The 24,763-nt window shown below is 42.0% G+C and overlaps 1 protein-coding gene across 5 annotated transcripts in view; it reads left to right on the top strand.

The window, feature by feature from the left end:
* The window catches only part of SIGIRR (single Ig and TIR domain containing), a 58,621-nt gene extending 36,416 nt beyond the window's left edge, over window positions 1-22,205 (top strand). For 4 of the 5 annotated variants that reach the window (XM_020784082.3, XM_020784083.3, XM_078383590.1 and 1 more), the window contains exons 10-11: window positions 7,999-8,173; window positions 20,614-22,027. In XM_020784082.3, coding sequence (XP_020639741.3) covers window positions 7,999-8,173; window positions 20,614-20,804 — 366 coding nt within the window. In that variant the 3' untranslated portion in view covers window positions 20,805-22,027. Of the gene's footprint in view, window positions 1-7,998; window positions 8,174-20,613 lie in introns of all 5 variants that reach the window. The other variant, XM_020784080.3, reaches the window with a different exon arrangement.
* The last annotated feature ends 2,558 nt before the right edge of the window (window positions 22,206-24,763 follow it).

Genomic DNA, 24,763 nt, shown 5'->3' with positions numbered 1-24,763 from the left:
TAATATAGATAAAATATAATCTTCCAAAAAGCTATCTAAAGACACAATTTGTGCAGTACCTGAAAAATGCCATCATGTGTAAACATGCTGCTTTCTCTTAGCAACTGGTGGATAAAGCTACCGTGTGTGCTGGTTATTCATTTACTCACATCTGAGACATAAGAAGGACAACATGTTAAGTTTTAGAAAGACTATTGTTTGTACATATTTCATTTGTATTCCACCTTGCTCCTGGATTGATGTACCAGCCTCAGCTCTGTGCTCATGATCTTTGAATACTTGTGTTTCTTAGAAATTAAAAATCTGATTCAATATTCCTCCAAAATAAGTCAGTAGAAGAAGGCTCTTCACCAACAGAGGTCTTAAATTATCTAGTGAAGGATTTCTACTGTTGCTTAATAGTTCAGTTTAATATATATAGCTATCTCTATTCCATTGGGAAAGCATTTGAACACAGTGATCCGTTCTGCAAGAATACAGACCTGTAGATTATAGGCCAATCTATCTGGTGGACATATTAGGAAATTGTATGTGATTCCCTCCTGTTTTAAGTAAGAAGAGTGGACCACACTGCATGGGAGTATTATTGGGAAGCACTTTAATGCTGACTGTTCAGTAGCATTTAGCTTATGTTCAACAAAATCCTGTTGTCTAGCCAGGTAGGGCATCAGAAACATTTGACTGACATTAATTAAAAGTTTCCTACCTTCCAATTTTAGCTTCCAGTCGAAGCTACCAACATGAATTTGACCAAACTCCGGGAGGCAGTGGAAGACACGAGGGCCTGGCATGCTCTGGTCCATGGGGTCACGAAGAGTCGGACACGATTTAATGACTAAACCAAAAAATACCTTCCAATTTTAGGTTCTGAGGCTCCCTAGGGCTCTCTTTTGTCTTGGAGGAGCTTTTGCAAGCCTCGTGATGGAGAGGAGCCTTTAAAAAGAAAAAGACAGTGTATCACTATCAGTGGGATCAGGACCACCACTGCTGATCCAGTAATGATTTTTTATTTTTAAAAACTCCTTGCCCACCACATGTCAAATGCCTTTCTTTTGGGAGAAGACTGAGCTGAAGTAAGAATTGAGCTCTTTTGCCTTTGTCCTCTTTTGCCATTTTTCCATGCCCATTGAGTAGCTGAGCCACTGTTTCTTTTCTCTGTCTTTTGCAACACATGTGCCTGGAAAATGCTTTTTTGTTGCTTTTCATGTATCTTGATAACCTCAGTTCCTTCTCAGCTTTTGCCTTCCTAACACCATCCCTGCAGTGCTTTGCTGCTTCTCTGTACCCTTTCTTTGTAGTCTGGCCTTCTCTCACTTCCTGTGTTATTTTTATTTTCAGGGCCTCTCTTGAGTTTTTTGTAAAGCCATATTGATATTTTTTTTGTTATAGGGAAAAGCAAAATGGAAAAAAAAGGAGAAAAAGGCAAAAATGTGATAGCACCTTAAAGGCTAGCTTTTATTAGAAAAATTAATGTGATCTTTTGTAGACAAGTCCACTTAATCAGACATATTTTTTGTTTGAATTGTTTGTAGTTGTGCCTTTAGACTTTCCTTTTTAAGAAACTCCTGCCCATCTTGGGTTGCTTTTCCTCTTAGGATTTCCTGCCATAGGATCTTACCTATCATTGTTCCACGTTTATTAAAATTCACTTTCCTAATGTCAAGCATACATGTATAGCTACACTTTGCTTTTGTTTCCTTTGAATTCAAAAACTCAAGTAAAACATGATCACTTTCACCTAGAGTTCCTCTTGATGCCACTTCTTCCACCAAAGTTGGTTAGGATCAAGTCAAGGATAGTTTTTGGTAAGAGTGTCAATCTCAAACTTCAAGCTAAATAATTTCACACTGGACATACCTGTACTCCTCTTCATATTGCTTTCAAACTAGGTTGCATATTGGTTGTGTATTCTTTTCCTAGCAGTCTTCATAAATAATGTAACCATTAAATTAAAAGAGAATTGCAACATTTCCAGCTATGGTTGCCAAGAGAAAGCTATCCACATTTCTGTTGACTGACAATATGATCCTCCTATGTTGCTCCTTGGTAAGGCTACACACCTCTTCACGGATTGCTGACTTGTCGTGGCGAAGGGGTTTGAGTAATTCAAAGAAGCTATGGGCTATGCTGTGCAGGGACACCCAAGACGAACAGGTCATAGTGGAGAGTTCTGACTAAACGCGATCCACCTGGAGCAGGAACTGGCAAGCCACTCCAGTACCTTTGCGAAGAAAACTCCATGGACAGAGACAAAAGGCTAAAAGATATGACGCTGGAAAATGAGCCCAACATGCTACTGAGGAAGAGTAGAGGACAAGTACAAGTAGCTCCAGAGCTAATGAAGTGGTTGGGCCAAAGCCGAAAGGACGCTCAGCTGCGGACGCACCTGGAAGTGAAAGGAAGGTCCGATGCTGCAAAGAAGAATACTGCATAGGAACCTGGAATGTAAGATCTAGGAACCTTGGTAAGCTGGATGTGGTCAAACAGGAGATGGCAAGAATCAACATTGACATCCTGGACATCAGTGAACTAAAATGGACAGGAATGGGCAAATTCAATTCAAATAATTATCATATCTATTATTGTGGTCAAGAATCCCGTAGAAGAAATGGAGTAGCCCTCATAGTCAACAAAAGAGTGGGAAAAGCTGTACTGGGATACAATCTCAAAAATGCTAGAATTATTTCAGTATGACTCCAAGGCAGACCTTCCAACATCACCGTAATCCAGGTTTATGCACCAACCACTGATGCTGAGGAGGATGAAATTGACCAATTCCCTTATGAATACACAGTGGAAGTGAAGAACAGATTTAAGGAACTAGATTGGTGGACAGAGTGCCTGAAGAATTATGGATGGAGGCTTGTAACATTGTACAGGAGGCAGCAACAAAAACCATCCCAAAGAAAAGGAAATGCAAGGAAGCAAAGTGGCTGTCCAACGAGGCCTTACAAATAGCAGAGAAGAGAAGGGAAACAAAATGCAAGGGAAATAGGGAAAGTTACAGAAAATGGAATGCAGACTTCCAAAGAATAGCAGAGAGAGACAAGAGGGCCTTCTTAAATGAACAGTGCAAAGAAATAGAGGAAAAGAATAGAAACAGGAAAACCAGAGATCTTTTCAAGAAAATTGGAGATATAAAAGGAACCTTTTGTGCAAAGATGGACATGATAAAGGACAAAAATGGTAGGGACTTCACAGAAGCAGAAGACATCAAGAAGAGGTGGCAAGAATACACAGAGGAATTATACCAGAAGGATCTGGATGCCCCGGACAACCCAGATAGTGTGGCTGCTGACCTTGAGCCAGACATCCTGGAGAGCAAAGTCAAGTGGGCCTTAGAAAGCATGGCTAACCACAAGGCCAGTGGAGATGATGGCATTCCTGTTGGACTATTTAAAATCTTAAAAGATGATGCTGTTAAGGTGCTACACTCAATATGCCAGCAAGTTTGGAATACTCAGCAGTGGCCAGAGGATTAGAAAAGATCAGTCTACATCCCAATCCCAAAGAAAGGCAGTGCCAAAAAATGCTCCAACTACCATACAATTGCACTCATTTCACACGCTACCTAGGTTATGCTCAAAATCCTCCAAGGTAGGCTTCAGCAGTATGTGGACTGAGAACTCCCAGAAGTACAAGCTGGATTCCGAAGAGGCAGAGGAACTAGAGACCAAATTGCTAACATGCGCTGGATTATGGAGAACGCCAGAGAGTTCCAGAGAAACATCTACTTCTTCATTGACTATGCAAAAGCCTTTGACTGTGTAGACCAGTGGTCCTCAACCTTGGGCCTCCAGATGTTCTTGATCTACAACTCCCAGAAGCCTTCACCACCACGTCTGCTGGCCAGGATTTCTGGGAGTTGAAGTCCATGAACATCCGGAGGCCTAAGGTTGGGGACCACTGGTGTAGACCACAACAAACTATGGCAAGTTCTTAAAGAAATTGGGAGTGCCTGACCACCTTATCTATCTCCTGAGAGACCTACAGTATATGTGGGACAGGAAGCAACAGTTAGAACTGGATTTGGAACAACTGATTGGTTCAAAATTGGGAAAGGAGTACGACAAGGCTATATATTGTCTCCCCTGCTTATCCGACTTTTATGCAGAATACATCATGTGAAAGGCAGGACTGGAGGAATCCAAAACCGGAATTAAGATTGCCGGAAAAAATATCAACAACCTCAGATATTTAGATGATACCACTCTGATGACAGAAAGTGAGGAGGAATTAAAGAATCTCTTAATAAGGGTGAAAGAGAAGTGTGCAAAAAATGGTCTGAAGCTCAACATCAAAATCTAAGAGCATGGCCACTGGTCCCATCACCTCCTGGCAAATAGAGGGGGAAGATATGGAGGCAGTGATAGATTTTACTTTCTTGGGCTCCCTGATCACTGCAGATGGTGACAGCAGCCATGAAATTAAAAGTTGCCTGCTTCTTGAGAGGAAAGCGATGACAAACCTTGACAGCATCCTAAAAAGCAGAGACATCACCTTGCCGACAAAGATCTGGATAATCAAAGCTGTGGTTTTCCAGTAGTAGTGTATGGATGTGAGAGCTGGACCATAAAGAAAGCTGACTGCCGAAGAATTGATGCTTTTGAATTGTGGTGCTGGTGGAGTGGACTGCAAGGATATCAAACATATCAATTCTGAAGGAAATCAACTCTGAGTGCTCACTGGAAGAACAGATCCTGAAGCTGAGGCTCCAATACTTTGGTCATCTCATGAGAAGAGAGGACTCCTTAGAAAAGACCCCAATGTTAGGAAAGTTTGAGGGCAAGAGGAGAAGGGGACGACAGAGAATGAGACGGTTTGAGAGTGTCATCAAAGCAACCAACATGAATTTGACCAAACTCCGGGAGGCAGTGGAAGACAGGAGGACCTGACATGCTCTGGTCCATGGGGTCATGAAGAGTCAGACACGACTTAACAACTAAACAACAAGGTTACACAGCTTATTAGCATCCCTGAACATGTTCTTCTGGCTCAGGCTTTCAGGTCTGTGCATTTGCAGATGGTCTTATTAAGGACACCTGCATGGAACCCGGGTTGCGGTTTTCTAGAATCAACCAAGGTGGGGCAAGAACTCACCCTCCCCAATATTGCACAGGCTCCCAAGCTGTGGCTCCTTAATTTTTGCTTGTTTTCTTTTTGTCTACAGCAGCATTAAGGACATCTCTGGCTCCAGAAATTTTGTGTCAAGTCTTTGAGCTTAATGAACTCTAAATCACTTCTTTTCTATATTTTATTTATTCTTTGTCTTCTTTCATTTAATTATGTCTCAGATTCTAGAAGCGTTAATTTTCTTTGAAAATAAACTACTTAAAAGCTTTTAAAGCATAAACTGTAGGAGAGATCAAATGCTTAGCTCAGACTATTCAAATGCTATATTGAAAATCCACTTACTTGAACTAGTTAAACCTGTTTTATTTTGCGTTATTGTCTCCAGCTAGGTATGTTCCAGGTCTGGTTTTAGCTGACAGCTGCACTGCACAGCTGTAAAATTAAAATCAGAACAGGCAATTGTACTTTTGAATTCTGGAGAGGCATTTGGGAATATGAAAGTTCTGCTACTTCTGCCACTTAATTTTAAAATTAATTCTTCAGTTGCTGTTCAGATCTGAGCTTGGTTGTGATGTAGGTCTTCATTGGGCTTGGAAATGTCATCACAGAATAGTCTGTTAAAATGGAGTTTTGGAACTCTGTCAGAAACGCATCATTTCTCAAATCAGAAAGTAGTATTTTAACATTAAAAAACAAAAATGTATATTGCTCTGCCAGGTTATTGGGATGTACACCCACAGTTCTCAGAGTTAGATCAACCAAATATCTACTATTTTGGCAAGTGTCATGGTGGTTTACATGATGGTTGGCCATAAAAATTTGTATGTGTGCATGCATAAACACACACACATATGAGCTGTGTGTTAGATTTTATTTTCTGTTGAATGCTTTTCTAATGAAAAACCAGCTATAGCAAAAGATTTGATGGTCTTTTTGTTCAAAATGACTTTAAACTTTTAATCCACTTCCAAAATCACTCCACAACGTATTAAGTTAAATGTTTCAGATCAATCCATCACATTTTACAAATAAGAAGGCTCCTGTGTTGCTCAGAGTGCACCGTATGTATGCAGTCTGCTATCCACAAGAGAGACAGAAGTATTCCTTTTGCGTCCCTGCTCTGTTTGTGTGGGGAACCGGTTGTTGAAATCTCTCATTCTGAGGAAGCTTGCTTACCCCATTGGGTAAGTCTCATTTAGTAAAATTTGCAAATTATTTACTGGCAAATTCAAGAATCTAGCCCTCTGGAGAATCAAATTTCAAATCCTTGCTCACTCATGGAAACTCTCTGGGCATTGGTGCTGATAAAACGAATCTTTAAATATCTCACAGACATTGAAAACCCTACCAGGGTCACCATAAGATGAATGCAACCTGGCAGCACATAACAGACATGTGAGAAAAGACTATTGAAAACCAAAGCCTAGCTTCAAATTAGCTAGGGACAGAAGCTGCCAATGGTGCGGGTAGGTGGGAAGCATGGATGCTTCTGTAGTTTGACTCCAGTCTGAGAGTCAGATCACAGATTAAGAAAAGCAATAGCATATTTCCTCCTCCTCTTCCAATGTTACTACATTGCAATGTTTTCCATCCAGGATATGCAAGTATTTTAAAAGGAGCTGCCTAAACTACTGGATGTAAGAACAAAGCAAAGCTATCTCCAGATCAACCACTTGCAAAGCAAAAGCAAGCTCATTTATGTAATGCAGACTGAGGCAAACTTTTATTTTAAAAAAAGGAGCTTTTTCCTCTTAAGTGTGTACTGCTTCTAGGTATGGAACCAGCATCTGGTCTAATGAGGTCCTGAATGTTTGTGTTGACTCATTTTCCTGCTGAAGTTTTATTAACAATGTTTTTACAGTATTTTTTAAATTCCTGATGTTTTTTTATAGCTCTGGTAGGCTTGTATGGTGCTACTTGTTACAGCCCATATACAGCCAATGCAAAACTATCTGCCTGTCTTGCCTATGTATCTCCTTGCCCTACTTTTCAGGAAAGATATAGTGTCAGATTAGTTAGGCTGAAGTGACAATAAATGTGAAGAATGGGCCATATACAGGAAGGAACATCGCACTTTCTTGTGTTTGTAAAAACTCTAAAGGATCATAGGAATCCCCACTGTGCTACTAGCCAGCTCTCTGAATATGTCTTAAATTAGTTTATGTGCCTTTACACATCAATTTTCACTTCAGAGGTAGACACTCTGCATATGTCGTATGAATATTCTCTGTGTTGCTATGGAAAAGATGTTGGTGTATAATTTATTCTTCTTCCAGGATCCCAGTTTTTCAAATAACTTTTTTTGGAGAGGACTTGAGTAGAAATAGGTGATGTAGCAGGCAAGGCATGAAGCCACATTTGCATCACAGTTAAGGTCAGATGGTCAAGAAGTAACAAGATGGGAAGGCGTCTCCAGAAGTTATTGAAGCCCTAAACATAGTCCAGTCTTCTCTCTGTACTTGAGCCTTCACTGTAGAATGGCCCCCTGGTTCTCTTACTTTTCCTCCAGAGCAATGATGACAAAACTCTTGCTTAAAAATAATAATCCAGAATTTGCAGTTGTGTTGAAATCCTGTGTTAAAGGAAAGGCATTATCTGCTGACAAAGGCCTTGCACCAAGGCTAATGCCACTTAATACCTCTCCATTTTTGCGATACCTTTTATCTTGGAGATGAAACGAAGCTAAATGAAAACACTACCTGGAAAACTCTGGTTCCTGCTGTAATAACATCTATTTTCTCTCCCTCTGTTCGGTCCCATAGGAGCCAAGAACAATACGAGCACTGCATAGGCAACTGTTGAGAATGCCTTCCCCAAGTCTAAGCTGTAGAGAGCTTCTCAGGAGTATATTGCAGGAGAGAGTACTGTATCTGTGACACCTTGGTATCTGACATGGGGTTGCTTCTTTTTCTTTCCTGCCTCTAGATGCCTTCGTCTGATTTCTGGAAGGAACTGTGCCTTGCCCTACCACGGAAAATCTCCTATCAAAGCCTCAGAGGAGATCCCCAAACCTACCTCCAGGAGGACAAGGACCCCATGCTGATCCTCAACAGCAACTACCTGGATTTCCGGGGGGACTCCCATTCCGAAGGAGATGCTGGTAATACTGCCATTTAAACTTTAGCTGTGCCATAATGTCTTGCAGTAACAGTTCTGAAACAAATCAGTCTTGATGCAAAGATTGCATTTCCCATGAGGGTTATGTCAGTGGGACCCCGGTAGCTCTTGATCCTATTGATAGCTGTTCTGAGATTGTAGTTATTTAAGTTTTCCAAAATCTTTCTACTGTTAACTACATACATTGTTCCCAAACAAAGTTCACAGCCAAGGGTGTGATCTTATTTTGGACTGGTGTAATCTATGTCCCTGCTGATTGCACAGTGTACAGGGAATTGCACTCCAGACTGATCCTGATTTGTGCCCAGTCCTCTTGGGGCCAAGCTAAGCAAGTCCCTGACAGATGGAAGGGTGGTTTAAGGGGAGGTCACTCCATAAAATCAATTCTTTGTGATTGGACGCATGCCTTTCCTGCCATCCAATTACATCTTACATTTACAACAATTAAAATAAATAACAATTAAAATTAAGCACTACTAGTTCCAGAATAGCAAATGGAAATACTTGCAGCAGTTGCTAGTTAGCAAAATGTCACCTTAGACAGGAAACTTCCTAAGCCATATGTGCCAAAAAGGGCACCTGTGCAGGGAGGGCCCTGCTCCTCAGCAGTACCTGAAACACAGTATCACTCAAAAATGACCTAGAGGATGAAAGAGAAGGCTGGTCTCTAAGTGTATGGTCTGCTTTTTGTGTAAACAACAAAAAAAAGTCATATTTCAGTTTGAAGTAGTAGCCAAGGGTGAGAGAATTTTCAGTGAAGAAGCATCTGCTGGGAAGATAAATATCTGGGTAAAGCCATATTGGCAAAACAAAAGAGGTACAGTACATTTAGGTTTTCTCAGTGAGCTGCTGTCATGTGCTATAGGTGGTTTCTTGCATTCTTGACTGTTTCTAGCTTTTAAATACTGTACTGTACTGTCTTTTAATTATGAGGGCCACCTTGGTTCCTCTTAAGGAGAAAGGTAAGGTAAAAATGTTTTTAATAAATGCTTGACCATAATGCATTTTGGCTCATGTGCTGCTGCTTACTAATTTACCACAGTTCAGGCAGAATGTAGAAGAGTTCACTTCTATGACTACAAGGCTTCTCCTCATCTCATTTTTTGCCATCATTTTCTGGTTTTTGTACTGTTTCATAAACTGGCCAAATAGTTCATGCGTCCTGTATACGTTCTGTATTCTCAATGCTACCCTTCTTCCAACTTATTTGATCTACAGTCCTATTCATGCTTAGTTTCTTGAATTCAGGGGGACTTAGTTCTGAGCAAATATATATGCAGCGGGGCTCAAGTCTAGTTGAACAGTTAGGAGGGGAAGGATTTTCTCTCATGATTTAAATGTGATGGTTACTATTGCTGTGTATGTACATCTAAGCTTTGTCTGAAGAAACAACAACAGCAAAACCTGTTCGATCAGGCAACATTGTGAGGCAAATTAAATAAGTATTTACATCATGGCAGGTCAAACCTCTTGAATCACTTTCTACTTTGTTACAAAGTCTTACCTACCTACGTACAAGCTGCGTGTCTCTAGTTTGGCCAACCCACAGCAATGACTGTTTTTATTTTTAGATCATCCTTCATAATATTTATCCCATATTGCCTTTACCCTTTATAGTGTAGTAGGGTATACGGAGCATTTTCTGAATGGTTTGGTGAAGTGTGCGCTTTGCTCCATCATTATCTGTTATCATGTTTTCTCTATGGCTGAGCAAGTCCTTCTCTGGAGCTGATCTAGAATATCACCTATTTAACTGGACCCACTACATAAGCATTTGTGTCCAAGTGAAACTGGTTTCTCTTTCGTGTAGTGTTCCGTAATTTGGCACAACCTTGGCAAGAGGGGCAAGGAGCAGGATAACAGTTTCCATGCAAAATGGAATGCTAGAGTCATCAACATATTTGTGTATATCCCAATGCTGCAGATTACTTTGATATGTTTACTTGTAAATAGCAGTACTGAATGTTGATATCCAACATTGGGTCAGTAATTGCCCAGCCCTTTTTCTTTATTTGTTAACATACCAGTGATGCAGAAGAGAAGGGCTGTTTTCCAGCTTCAGAGCCTGGAATGGGGAGAGAGCATGACTACAGTAACTCTTCCTCTTTCTACAGTCCTTTGGGGCTGTATCTGTACTTTGAATCAATGGGAAGGAAGTGCACTTACAGGCATCAGTCCCAGAGGTTTGGAAGAACATGTCCTGATAGTGGGATTTGTTAACACTGGCTGAGATTGCAGAGCAATACATTTTAATTTTATAACAGGAGCAAAATAAGTTCAGTGGTCATAAAGGATTTATAAGTGACTGGCAACAGAAAACCCAGCTTGCTTGTAGTAGGCATCCTTCAGTCTCAAGAGACTATGGTAACGTGCTCTGTATGGAGGTCTTGGAACAGTGTCTAGTGTGGCTGAGAAGGCCAATTCGAGAGTGACAGTCCCTTCGACACTGAAGACAAATACAATCTGTCCCCTGTCCAACTCCCTGATTTTGCTGCTTTCGGGACTGCCTCTTTGCTTCGGCCTGCTGAACAAGTGTCTCTCCAAATTGGGAGAGGCCATGATGTACCACCTGCCTCCAGGCTGAACGCTCAGGCGTTAAGGTTTCCCATCTGTTGAGGTCCATTCCTAAGGCCTTCATATCCCACTTGCAGATAGCCTTGTATCGCAGCCGTGGTCTTCCTCTGGGGCGATTAATCCGGCCATCAACCATTCTCACGACATGCCCAAGCCAAGGTAGCCGTTGCTGTTTCAATAATGTGTGCATGCTAAAAATTCCAGCTTGTTCCAGGACTACTCTATTTGAAACTTTGTCCTGCCAGGTGATACTAAAAAATGCATTGGAGACAACGTGTATGGAATGTGTTCAGCTTCCTCTCCTGCCGTGCACAAAGGGTCCAGGACTCTCTGCAGTACAGGAGTGTGCTCAGGACACAGGCTCTATAGACCTGAATCTTGGTGTATGCCGTCAGCTTATTAGACCATACACTCTTTGTGAGTCTTGAGAACATGGTAGCTGCTTTGCCAATGCATTTATCCAGCTTGACATCTAGGGAGAGAGTGTCAGATCGTTGAGCCAAGGTACACAAACTCATGAACAACCTCAAATTCTTGTGTGGAGATAGTAATAGAGGGAGGTGAGTCCATGCCCTGGCCCATGACTTGTGTTTTCTTCAGGCTGATTGTTAGTCCAGAGTCTTGGCAGGCCTTGCTAAAACGATTCATGTGTTGTTGGAGGTCTTCAGCAGAGTGGGCAACAATGGCTGCATCATTAGTGAAGAGGAACTCCCGCATGCATTTCAGTTGGACTTTGGTCTTCGCTCTCAATCTAGAGAGATTAAAGAGCTTTCCATCTGATCTAGTCCGGAGATAGACATTTTCTGTTGCAGTTCCAAAGGCGTGCTTCAGCATGACAGCAAAAAAGATCCCAAACAGGGTCGATGCGAGGACACAGCCCTGTTTCACTCTGCTTCGGATGTCAAAGGGATCTGATGTTTAGCCATCAAAAACGACAGTGCCCTTCATGTCCTCATGAAAGTACCTGATGATGTTAAGGAGTCGAGGTGGACATCCAATCTTGAGCAATATTTTAAAAAGGCCATCCCTGCTAACCAAATCAAAGGCCTTTGTGAGGTCTATGAAGGCCACAAAGAGTAGCTCTTGTTCCCTACATTTCTCCTGCAACTGAGGGAAAACACCATGTCAGTGGTGGATCTATTAGCTTGAAATCCACACTGTGATTCTGGATAGACTCTGTCGGCAAGCACCTGGAGTCTCTTCAGTACAGCACAGGCCGGCAGCTTCCCTACAACGCTGAGAAGAGAGATACCACGGTAGTTGTTGCAGTCTCCCCTGTCTCCTTTGTTCTTATACAGTGTGACGATGTTTGCATCCTTCATGTCCTGTGATACTCCAGCTTCCCTCCAACAAAGACAAAAGACTTCATACAGTTCAGTGGTGATGATCTCTTTGCAGATTTCAGCACTTCAACAGGGAAGTTATCCTTCTGAGGTGCCTTGCTGGAGGTGAGGGAATCCAAAGCCACTTTTATTTCTGCTAAAGTTGGTTCACTGTCCAGCTCTTCCAAGACAGGCAGTCACTCAATGTTATTTAATGCCTCTTTGGTTACTACATTCTCTCTGGAATATAGCTCAGAGTAGTGCTGCACCCAGCGGTCCATCTGCTGTGCTCGGTCCTGGATGATCATGCCTGTAGCAGACTTCAAGAGAGCAGATTTCTTCTGTATTGGACCTAAAGCCTGCTTGATACCATCATACATTCCCTTGATGTTACCTGTGTCTGCTGCTATCTGTATCTGAGAGCAGAGCTGAAGCCAATAATCATTGGAACATCTCCTGGTAGCCTGTTGGACTTCGAGTTGCTACGAGCAACTCGAAGAGCCTGCAAGTTGTTCTCATTAGGGCACGCTTTGTATGCTGCTAGAGTTCTCCTCTTATCCTCGATGGCTGGCATCAACTCCTCAGAATGGGCTTCGAACCAGTCGTCCGTCTTCTTGGTCTTCTTGCCAAATGTGGACAAGGGGGTGTTATAAACAGCATTCCTGAAATGTTCCTGTTGTTTAGGTGCATTTGCATCGGCTGGCCCTGGAAGGGTTTCTTCAAGCACATGGGCAAATTCCTCCGCTTTTCTTTGATTGCGAGTCTTGTTGATGTCAATACGTGGTCTTCCTTCCTTTTTTATGTGATTCAATCTCTTTGTTCGCAGTTTTACTCTACTACACACCAGGGAGTGATCAGTATCACAATCAGCACTCTGGAAACTGCATGTGATTGTAATACTAGGAAGGCTAGAACGTCTAGTGAGGATCAAATTGAGCTGATGCCAATGCTTCGATCTTGGATGTCTCCAGGAAACTCTGTGTTGAGGCTTTGTATTAAAGAACATGTTGCTGACACAAAGACCATAATAACAGCAAAACTCCAGCAAGTGTTGGCTATTTTCATTCATCTTCCCAATGCCAAAACAGCCTAGACGGGTGGGCCAAGAGTTGTGATCAGCACCAACTCTAGCGTTAAAGTCTCTGAGAATGAACAGTGGCTCTCTCTCAGGGACTGTTTTGACAGTAGCTGCCAGATCATCATAGAATGTATCTTTGACTTCTGTTGTAGACGACAGTGTTAGTGCATATGCACTAATGAGGGTGACTGGTCCTGCTGATGAGTGGGGCTGCAGAGACAGGATTCTTTCACTCCCCACAGTAGGTGGAACAATGGATTTCAGCAGAAGCCAACACCATATTCCCTGGTGTACTCTGTGATTTTATCATCAAGAGAAGAACAGAGAAAATCATGGGTTTGCATGAAGTCTTCTTTCAATTAAGAGAGCAGTATTTGGCTTATTTTGGTAAAGGTGTCTGCTCAGTGTCATTAATAGGTATTATTCCTTGCATGATGTTGCCAGGTACCATGTAGACTTTCTGCCTTAGCATGGCTGCTGTTTTCTGCAGTGTGCAGGGATGCCCAAGGTCCTTTATTCTCTTGTTTGTAAGGGGAATTGCTATTTGTTTGGTTGTTTGTTTGTTTGTTTGGTTGGTTAGTATACTGTCCCATTAGCGAACATCTGCTACTCTAGGAATTCACAAAATACCCGAGCACCACACCATACTGTAGAATAATATGCTCAACATAGCGATGCACCAACTTTAACGTAATAGTAAAAAAGAAAACCTACATTTAAAAATTATTGACTTCTGGGAGTATGGTCTTAGAGATTGCCTTATAGAGTTTTCTTTACTAGTTTTCTAAATATCAGATGGGATGGAGAATGGCACAACTTGATGGGAAGTTTGTTCCACAGAATAGGGGCCATCACTGGGAAGGTACGATTCCTCATTGACATCTTTTTAGCCTTCATCAGAATGGCCACCCTTAACAATGTGAATTCGGAGGAGATGTGAAAGAGGTACCTGTATTCTTGGAGTTACAGTCTGACAAGTATTGAGGTCCAAAGCTATTAAGGATTTTATAGGTCATAACCAGTGTCTTGAACTGAGCATGGAAACAGAGAGGGAGCTAGTGTAGGCAGGCTAAGAGTGAAGAAATGTGATCAAAGTAGTTAATCAGTCTGGCTGCCACATTTTGTATCTGCTGAAGCTTCTGTACTGTTTTCAAGAGCAATCCTACATAGAGTGTTGCAGCAGTCTATTTTTGATATTACCAATGCGTGAACAAGTATTATTAAACATTTTTATCTAGGAAAGGATGCAACTGGGCAATCAGCCAAAGTTGATAAAAAGCATTCCTGGCCATGGCTGATATTTGAGCCTCCATAGCGTACGCCGGGTCCAGCAGTTACCCCCCAAGCTAGTTAGAACACATCCCATTCTTCTGAAAGGTGCCTAATTTCTTAAAGTATTCCCACTCTGATGGAAGTAACACATGTCAAACGTATTGAGACTGGAAGGGTATATTCTGCTCCTCTGTCTGATTTCTCTTCTGTAGTCTTTTAAATGCTACCTGTTGCAAAAAGAATTCAGGATTGCAGTGAAGTGAGTTCTATTGTTGAAGAAGGGGTGTTAAGGGTGGGGCTGTGGCTAATTTCAGAAATCAAACTCCACTCCAGAACTGGATTCCCAGAAGTGGCAACTCACCTTTTCTGTTGGAAGAAGAGGGAGCCAGTGGAGGGTGTATTTTATTTGGCAGTGTGTGTGTGTGTATTTATAAAAACAGGGTTGTGGGATTTCCTGTGGTACCAGGAACACATTTTGCCCAATCCTGCTCTGGTTGAAACAGTTTTTCACTCATATACAGTACCCAAATCCCCGTTTTCTTTTCCTAATGTTTATACCCAGAGCTATTTATCTGTAAGGATCAACGCCTCTTAGCTTGATTTGAAATCAGCCTAATGTTTACAAGCTTTCTCAGTCATTATTCAGGAAATGCATAAATGTTTTCCGAGTACTTTCCTGGGTCGTCCTGCATAGATCATGCTGCATGGGTGAGTGCTCGTACATTGTGCTCCTGGAATTGCCCTTTGATTCCACTTGCCCTGCATCCACCCTTTAGCAGCAGCCAGGTGTTTTGAAGAGCTATATATAAATTCACAATCTGTGCTCCCTAAATAAATGCACCTTAGAACATGACAGGGTTAGGTTTGGAACAGAGGCTTAATATAGTTCTTGTAAGAAGCAGCTGAAAAAAATGGCTTGCCCTCAATACAGACGATGCTCACCAAAAGAGCCTGTCTGGTGGAGTGCTCCAGTCGCATACTTCTTGCTAGGCAACAAAGGTTTAACCGAGAAAGGGGTTAATGTTACAGAACTGCAGTGTGTGTGTGCCTACAAATTAGCTTGGCTTCTGGCTCTAGGCCTGCTGAAGGCTGACCAGAGGTACTCAGAACTTCATTTAACATTCCAAGCAGAAGATGAAACTTACGTATGGGTGTGCGTCTCTTTGATTCATAATACTGCCAAGTGCTATAAGCTGGACAGATTTGTATACCAAATGAGGTAATTATGAATTGCAGCAATATCATTATGCCTTTAGGCTTGTCAAACAGTGGTTATAAATCAGCTGGCACCTCTCAAGGAAGAGACTTCTGGGGAACTAGGGAGTTTTACTGAAAGTATCAAATCAGCGTGCTGCAGTAGCTGCAGAGGCAAGCAATGGCTTTGAGCCTAAATGCAGGAAAAGGAAGAGTGACAATTGGTCATTATGGAGAAAAATGGGTCAGTGGTGCATCTGCAGCTTATACCTGATGTGGCATCCTAGCGTGTTCCCATTCACTGTTGTTTGCAAAACCAGCAAATGTATAAAGATGAACAGCATATAGAAAGGAAATATGAAAGGGCTTTTGTGAAAGAATAAGCTAAGAAAAGCAGATGCCTTAATCATGGGGGAAAAGAGGAGTGAGTGGAAATGGCAGAAGCCCTGTGGCACTGAGTGAAAAAAGGTGAAAATAAATCCAAGTAGCTTCAGCCCCTTTCTTACAGTGGGCTACCGCACTATTTAACCAGACATTTTCCCGTGCAAGCTCTCATTTGGATGAATCAGAGCTAGGAACATGAGTCAGTAGAGTTTGGTCAAGAGAACTTCCTTCTCAATTGTTTCCTGTAGCTTATATTTTGTCACTACCTTTATTGTACATTATGATACCCAGCATCTGCCCTCAGATTAGCAGCTGGGTTTTTCACTGTATGGAGCGTGCTATTGTGTCCACAACTTTCTTATGGGCTTCCCATCTTTCTTATGGGCTTCCCATCAGGCATCTTTCTGGTTTACACAGGAGCAGAATGCTGAATTAAATAAGTCTTTGGTCAGATCTGGCATGGCTCTTCTTAAGGAGCAAAACATTATTACCTGAAGAAGTGAATTCCCAGTTTCAGTCCTCCAGTTTTCTAGGTGTTGAAATATTTGGGGCCCTTTATGCCTGTCAGCCAGAGGTGGGATTGACCCGGTTCGCACCGGTTCCATAGAGGTGGTTGTTATTTTTTATTTTAGTTCGGAGATCCGGTTACTGGCCTGAGATGAATGAAGCCGGAGGAGCCAGGTGACCAGCGACGAGCGGGGGGAGGGAGGGGGGCTATGTGTTTTTTTTCAAGTTAAAGACAACTAAGGCTGTTGCTCTGACAATTTGAGGAGACAAATGGCAGGCTTACTCAAAAACAGGAAGACAGCTATCAGTTTTTTAACACTAGTAAGATTTACCATCAGGCTAGGGTTGAAGAAAGCAGATCAACATATCAAAGGGGAATCGAAACTATCCACACATTCAGGCTGGGGGCTGGAGGGACTGCGAGGAGGAGGAGGAGGAGGAGGAGGAGGAGGAGGAGGAGGGACTAAAGCATACTAATCAAGGATTTGTGACCAGCATCTTCAAGAGGACTGTGTTGAGATAGGTTTAAGTTTCAAGCTTTCATTTTTGAGATTATTCAAGTAAGTAAGTATAATACATAAAAGGCAAACTATGTTTGAGCATAAAGCTGGCTTTTTATTAAATATTTCCCTGCCTTAGCTGTTTGCCATGCAGTCTTGACTCTGGCAGGCAAAGACTTTTGTGGTAGGCTTTTTTAACATGTAAACTGCTGTGGAGAAATGGAGGGAGGGAAATGAAATGGGATTGCTTTTAAAAATTTTTATCATGTAAAATATATTTTCAAAATTATTTCAACAGGATTCCCTTTAGAACCTTTTAGCATTTATGTATTATTGCATCTTTATGCTGCCTTATAGTGGGATGTAAAAAAAAATATTTATCATTGTGTCAGGGTTTGTGAACCACTGGAGACACTCTGCAGGGAGAAAGATGGGTTAAAAATAAAAATAAACAAACAAACAACCCAAGGCTCCAGGGTTTTAAAAAAACTGATACTTCTATTTTTTGAAAGAAATAAATACCTGAACTTTGGAGAAAAAAGGTCAGAAGCCTGTTGGTGATTAATTAGTTATTTAGATTTTCAGGGAGGGAACATGCCACTTTTTCCATTGGTATGCGGAAATCTAGTATTTAGGATCTATGGAAAAACTAATGGGGAACCAGGCTCTATCAGGTATTATATTTTATTATGATTGTAAAAAATTTAAAAGTGGCTAAGGGCATCTATTTGCAAAGGCTTTCACGGCTGGGATCTGATGGTTGTTGTGGGTTTTTCAGGAAGAACAATTTTCAGAACACGGCCAAAGAGCCCGAAAAAAACCCACAACAAACAATTAAGGGAATAACCTTTCAACTTTCTGGAACTGGCAGTTAGATGCATAAAAAACCTGTTGTTGCTGTTATTGTTATGTGTCGTCAAATTCCCCCCTACTTAGGATGCCCCTAGGAATGAGCAATCTCCAACATGGCTTGGCCTCAACAGCCCTGCCCATCTATTGCAAACTCAAGCTTGTGGTTTCATTAGGAAGTAGGTCCATCTTGCATTTAGCCTTCCTCTTTTCCTGCTGCCTTCCACATTACCAAGTATTATGGTCTTTTTCAATCTATGCCTGCCTTCTCATGATGTGCCCAAAGTAGTACAGCCTCAGGGTTTGTTTTTGTTTTTGTTTTTGTTTTTTTTGCCTCTGGAGATAATTTAGGCTTAATTGGATCTAGAACCCAATTACTCATATTTTTTGGCAGTCCAGGGTATCTGCCATACGATCCGATCAGGCCAAGGGTGTCTGCAAAGATGATTGAATTTTTGTTAATTGGGATAGTCCTCTTTGAAGAGCCACATGTCAGCATGCTGTTTTAAGCTTCTGTTTTTGCAACGTTGCCCCTTTGCGCTGTCCTCAACAGCCCTGCACAGCTGGTGCAAACTCAACCTTGTGGGTTCTTTGATGGTGTCAATCCATCTCACATTTGGTTTTCCTCTTTTCCTGTTGCCTCCAACTTTTCTACAGAACCTGGAATGGGGAGGGATTAAATGATTGTGGCATTGTTCAGAGACCAGTTCACATCCCAGGGTGGCAGCCCTCTCTTGCTTGTGCTACAGAAAAAGCTTCATTATTACTATTACTGTTGCTCTGTGGTAAGAACTTTTTTTTTCAGAAGGGGTCAGAGAATTTGAGAGTTATTCTCAAGTTCATCTTCGCTTTACATGTGTGTTACGTGCCATTCAAGATGACCCTAATGGGCCTTTCAAGGCAAGTGAGGTTCTCCTTCTTCTTCCTTCCCTTCTTCCCACACAACTACCTTCCTTGTTTCCCCAGAGCAGGGAATAGAGATTAAACCTGCACTGCATGGGGTTACACAGCACTCTCCTTGAAAACTAAGGCTTGTATTTTAGGACTCTTCCCTGAGGACTTGTGTGGGGCTGAAGGAGAAAAGGGGCAGCAGAGGAGGACAGAGGAGATGAAAATGGAAGGTGGAAATTTGGGGAAGACAGTGGAGGGGGGGAGTCTTATGTTTTTGGTGAAACTGTGGCATGAAGGAAAAATGGAAAATGAGAAGAGGAAGCAGCTGCCAGGGCTCTGAGGGAAGCCATCATCACTACCAGCGCCGCCAGCAACACCAACACCCCCAAAGCGACTGACGAGGAGAAGCGGTGGGTGCGAGGTGGAGGGGAAAGATGGAGAAGGAGGAGACCTCAGAGGAGTCAGTAACTGAAGGACCGATTGAGGTGGTGGGGGTGAGGTGGAGTGGCAACAGACTGAAAAGGGAACATACCTTCCAAGCCAGAAGGAAGCGGGGGGGGGAGAAGAACTCCACAACAGGTGCGCAAAGGCTGCCTCCAGGTAACAACAAACAGGGCTATCAGTCATTTCAGGAGCAGGAAAGGGGAGGGAAGCAATTTTTACTGGTGAGCTATAGGGCAAAATAGGAGGTAAAGGGAAGGAGAGATGTGTCAGTTCTCTGTCAAACTTGGTCATAAGCACCCACTGTGAGGTGTGTGTTTGTGTGTGTGTTTTTGGCACATGCCCATGGTGAGGGTAACAGCAGCAGTATGCCCAAACAGATGCACTTATCCAGATGTCTTAATTATGTGAGAAGTAGTTGTGATAATAGGCAGTAGGGAGACCACTGTGGAAGAAATCCTCATCAGATCCCACTGTCCTGGGCATTTACTTACTTATTTACATATTTATTTACATATTTATTTACATATTTACATATTTAAATATTGACTTATTTATTTATTTACTTATTTATTTACTTATTTATTTATTTATTTATCATTAGGACATAGAACCTGTTGTTAATTTATTTGAATCCCACCACTGCTGTCAGCCCCATATCAAAGCATGTACTGACATAAAACTTCCCCACTAACTTTAAAATCATTAGCTGAAGGTCAAACCACATGAAATACATATACAGTACAGTAATCAAATCTCCCAACATTTCCATTTTTGGTTCAAAGCATCCATGAAGGCTCTAGCTTTGATTGGAGCAATGACTCTGGCCTCAAGCTACTGTTTGTAACCCTTTCCCCTCATAGTAAAGGTAAAGGTTCCTCTTGACATTTAGTCCAGTTGTGCCCGACTCTAGGGGGCAGTGCTCATCCCTGTTTCCAAGCAGAGTCAGCATTTGTCCAAAGACAGTTTCCGTGGTCACGTGGCCAGCGCAACTAGACATGGAACGCCGTTACCATCCCACTGTGGTGGTACCTATTTATCTACTCGCACTTGCATGCTTTCAAGCTGTTTCCTCAATCTAAATTGGCCCCTACTTACTGATCTCCTGCAGTTTGCGCTTCGTACTAGTTTTATAGTCTTTTTCTGTTGTTCCAAGAATCCTTGGAAACAGTAGTTCATTGAAGCAGGCGAGGGGTCTTTAATGGATTCATTACCCTTCTGTGCAAAATACAATTTGTATATGTGGTACTTGAATTGGTGTTAGATAGGTTTGACTTGTAGATACGTTCTCTTTGTGAATGCTTTGCAGGACTTATCAGTCATTTTCAAGTACTGAAACTAGTAGTCTAATTTGATCATCATTGTCTTATTTTGCCTTGTTACCAATTTCCACCTCCTTCCCATCTAACAGGTGGCCGAGGGCCCATTTTCAAAGGTCCACCACCACCCCGTATAATTGGCGCTGATGGTCCACCACTTGGCACAAAGGAAGAAGTGCAGCTTGGGGACAACCAGAGGAGTGAGATCGACATCTCTGATTTAGGATCTCGGAACTATGGAGCAAGGACAGACTTCTACTGTCTGGTGACAGAAGATATATAAAAAGTTTTGGGGTTGTTCCTGTGAAACTGACTGTTTTGATGGGCACAATCTACTTGCCTAGTTTCTGTAACCCAAAATAATTGGTTGGGATTGTCCTGAGCCTGATACTTGTGAACTTGTTTGTCAGTGGTTTAGAGATGAAGGGGTGGAGGGAGTCCTATCCAGATTTTCAGATGACACAAAACCAGAAGGGAGGGACTAACACGTTGCAGAGGAACCAATTTCAGAATTCCTTTGATAGAATGGAGACAGGTTCTGTATTTGGACAAATATATATATATATATATTGAACGTGCGGATGGGGGGATACTACGCTTGGCCACAGTACATTTAAAAAGGATCTCAAGGGTGCATTCAGTCATAAGTGGAATATGAGTCAATGATGTGATGCAACTGCAGTAAACAGTCAGTGCAATCTTTCCAAGCCATGAAAAGCAATTTTTCCTCCTCATTTCACGTAGAACTTACTGGAGTACTTTGTTCAGTTTGGATGCCCACATGTTGAGAAAGTGGTAGCCAAGTCAGAACTGGTTCAACAAAGATCGCCAGTGAAATAGAAAACAACTTCTGTGCAGAAAGGCTAAAGAAACTGAGCATGCTTGGTTTGCTGTAGAAGAAACTAAGGATGGACATGGTAGCTCTCCTCAGATATCTGAAGGGCTGTCATAAAGATGAGGGCAAAGATATTTTATTCCTCAGGACAAGATCTAACAAGAGGGTAGATTATAATTCAACCTTGGAATGAACATCTTCATGATAAGAGCAGTTCACCAATAAAGCAAACTCCTTAAAGGGAATGGGTGGGCTCATAGTCTCTGGAGGTCTTCAGGTAGAATTTACACGATCCTTTGTTCAAGAAAGTCTAGTTCTAAATTTCCTCCATCATATAACAGGTGGGACTACATGCCCTACAAAACCCCTCCATCCAAATCTCTAAATCTCTATCCATTCAGCACTGGGATTATTACAGGTTATTTCTGTCAATATGAGAGGACGTCTGGCTGCTGTGCAGACGTATAGGGCTTTCTAGTTTTAGAGGATGAGTTTGCACTAGCCCACCATGCTGGGACTTACCTTAGCAATAAATTTCATGGCCTTCTCAGTTAATTCTATCATTTTCTGATATACCCTATTGTTTCAAAAATGGGTAGTTAGTACTGAGGTGACCAGAACTCCAGAGGGAAATTAGAAATAATGAAGAGGCCCAATTTTTACAGGAAAAATAATATCAAGCATCATCCATGTAATGGAGGCAATATGTTGCATAGGACTTAACTGGGAGGTACATGTGATTTCTAAATGGAAAAGAAAAATTGAAAGTTATTTTGTTTAGGCATAGTTGTCTTACAATTGAATGTAACCACGTTTCATAGGAAATAAGGAATACGTGTTCACTTGGAACTGCTTTGTTGAAGCTTATTTGGGAAGTATGGCCTTCATATTTACAGTTACCACTGGATGGAGACCAGCACCTCTGATGGAAAGAGTGTGCTGTTGATAGGAAAAAAGATTAAAGTTATGTGTGCAGTGATAGATATATACATGGCACTTTTCAAAGGACATGATGGATCCCTATCCCAGATGGCTTATAGTCCAGTGTAGACACGGGGAAGGAAGTAGGTATGGGCAGGTGGAAGAAGAATATGGTATTATTTTAATTGCATATACTTCAACTTAGTTAAAACATAAAGAACATGGCAATAGGTATTAAGAAGCAATAACAGCAGTTAGGATGAATGGCCACAAAGGGAGAGAAACATACTATGTCGATGAGAGAGCTGTAAGTTCCAGGAGAAGGGAGGCCATTCCAAGAAACAAGCTTTGGCAAGAGAGCAGGTAGGATGCCATCATGTGTGAAAAAGGCACCTCAGACAGCTTTGGAAGTTCAAACATTCAGGGCACTTGTAGGGTCTTGAAGGCCTCTTATACGTTTATGGTACAAGTACCCGTTTGGGCCAGGTTTCAGCCCAAATAAGGTGGAATGGGAGCATGCCCTATTTTATACGAGAACCACACTTTCTGTAGCATGTTTTTTTATTTTAGTCTAAAAATGGAAAGGCTCCCTGGGCTGCAAAACAAACAAAAACCCAACCAGGATATCCATGTTCATCACTAGCCTAGCTGAAGCCCCCCTCCCCCCCAAATGGTTTATTAACAGAAGCACTTTGCAAAGCAGTGACACTAAAAGTCTGGGATGGTGTGGTGGATGGTACATGGTTGAATGGCCCTTTATGGTCTAGCAAATGACATAGCAAGACTGCGAGCTGCAAGGCTTAGTTTAAAAAGTTGCCATGCTCTTCAAGAACATGTCACACATCCACCAGAAGGCTGAACTACTGCTTGAAGACTTCACAGAGCAACTGTTCTTGCTTTAATCATGGGCAATGTAAACAAAAAGTTGCTGTTTTAGGATGACTGTGGCCTAATTTCCTGCTGCCACTAGTTCAGTGGCATAAGTAGGCCACAGTTGATGGTCCATCCAGCTCATCAGTCTCATGTTAAGATCTGACTGGGAAGCAGTGGGGGGAGGAACCTTCTGTAACTTCAAAATAAGGGAAAGAAATTTGTCTCTCCTGCTTTTACAATATTTTCTCTCTGTCTCGTTATGCACAGTGCCAGAAGCAAATATGCAAAGGAAGTTGTTGTTTATATTTCAGAGGCAATTCTCCTGATGATGGTACAGCGTACTATTTCTTAATGTGTTTTCACAGTTACACATTTTTTGCCACTTGAGGGATCTAGAAATAGATTTCTCCCAATGTGTGCTTTGGCCGTAAGTAGATATTTAGCACCTTGGGATTGATGCTGAATGTGTTAGGCTCACACCTGCAACTCCGAACTGAGAGTTTAGCAGTCCTTATGCATATCAAGAGTTCATGTCACCCAAGAATTTTGAGAGTTACCTAGGCCAATCTTCCCCAACCTGTGTTCTGCCAAAAGGGCAGATAACAATGTTCTTTACCTCCAGTTAGCATGGTGGTTAAGAGTGATGGGAGTTGTTTGAAATACAGTGGGAGGACACCAGCAGGTTGGCAGATAATAACAGGACAGCATAGTGCATTTTGCACAAAGATGAACATGATAAAAGACAAAAATGGGAGGGACCTAACAGAAGCAGAAGACGTCAAGAAGAGGTGGCAAGAATACACAGAGGAATTATATCAGAAAGATTTGGATATCCCGGACAACCCAGACAATGTAGTTGCTGACCTTGAGCCAGACATCCTGGAGAGCGAAGTCAAGTGGGCCTTAGAAAGCCTGGCTAACAACAAGGCCAGTGGAGGTGATGGCATTCCAGTTGAACTATTTAAAATCTTGAAAGATGATGCTGTTAAGGTGCTACATTCAATATGCCAGCAAGTTTGGAAAACTCAACAGTGGCCAGAGGATTGGAAAAGATCAGTCTACATCCCAATCCCAAAGAAAGGCAGTGCCAAAGAATGCTCCAACTACCGTACAATTGCACTCATTTCGCAAGCTAGCAAGGTTATGCTCAAAATCCTACAAGGTAGGCTTCAGCAGTATGTGGACCGAGAACTCCCAGAAGTACAAGCTGGATTCCGAAGAGGCAGAGGAACTCGAGACCAAATTGCTAACTTGCGCTGGATTATGGAGAAAGCCAGAGAGTTCCAGAAAAATATCTACTTCTGCTTCATTGACTATGCGAAAGCCTTTGACTGTGTGGACCACAGCAAACTATGGCAAGTTCTTAAAGAAATGGGAGTGCCTGACCACTTTATCTGTCTCCTGAGAAACCTATATGTGGGACAGGAAGCAACAGTTAGAACTGGTCATGGAACAACTGAGTGGTTCAAAATTGGGAAAGGAGTATGGCAAGGCTTTATATTGTCCCCCAGCTTGTTTAACTTATATGCAGAATACATCATGCGGAAGGCTGGACTGGAAGAAACCCAAGCCGGAATTAAGATTGCCGGAAGAAGTATCAACAATCTCCGATA

This window comes from Pogona vitticeps, chromosome 1 (genome assembly GCF_051106095.1).
Source record: "Pogona vitticeps strain Pit_001003342236 chromosome 1, PviZW2.1, whole genome shotgun sequence".
NCBI classification, from domain to species: Eukaryota; Metazoa; Chordata; class Lepidosauria; order Squamata; family Agamidae; genus Pogona; species Pogona vitticeps.
The sequence above is the reverse complement of the archived record's forward strand: the minus strand, read 5'-3'. Positions and strand labels throughout refer to the sequence as shown.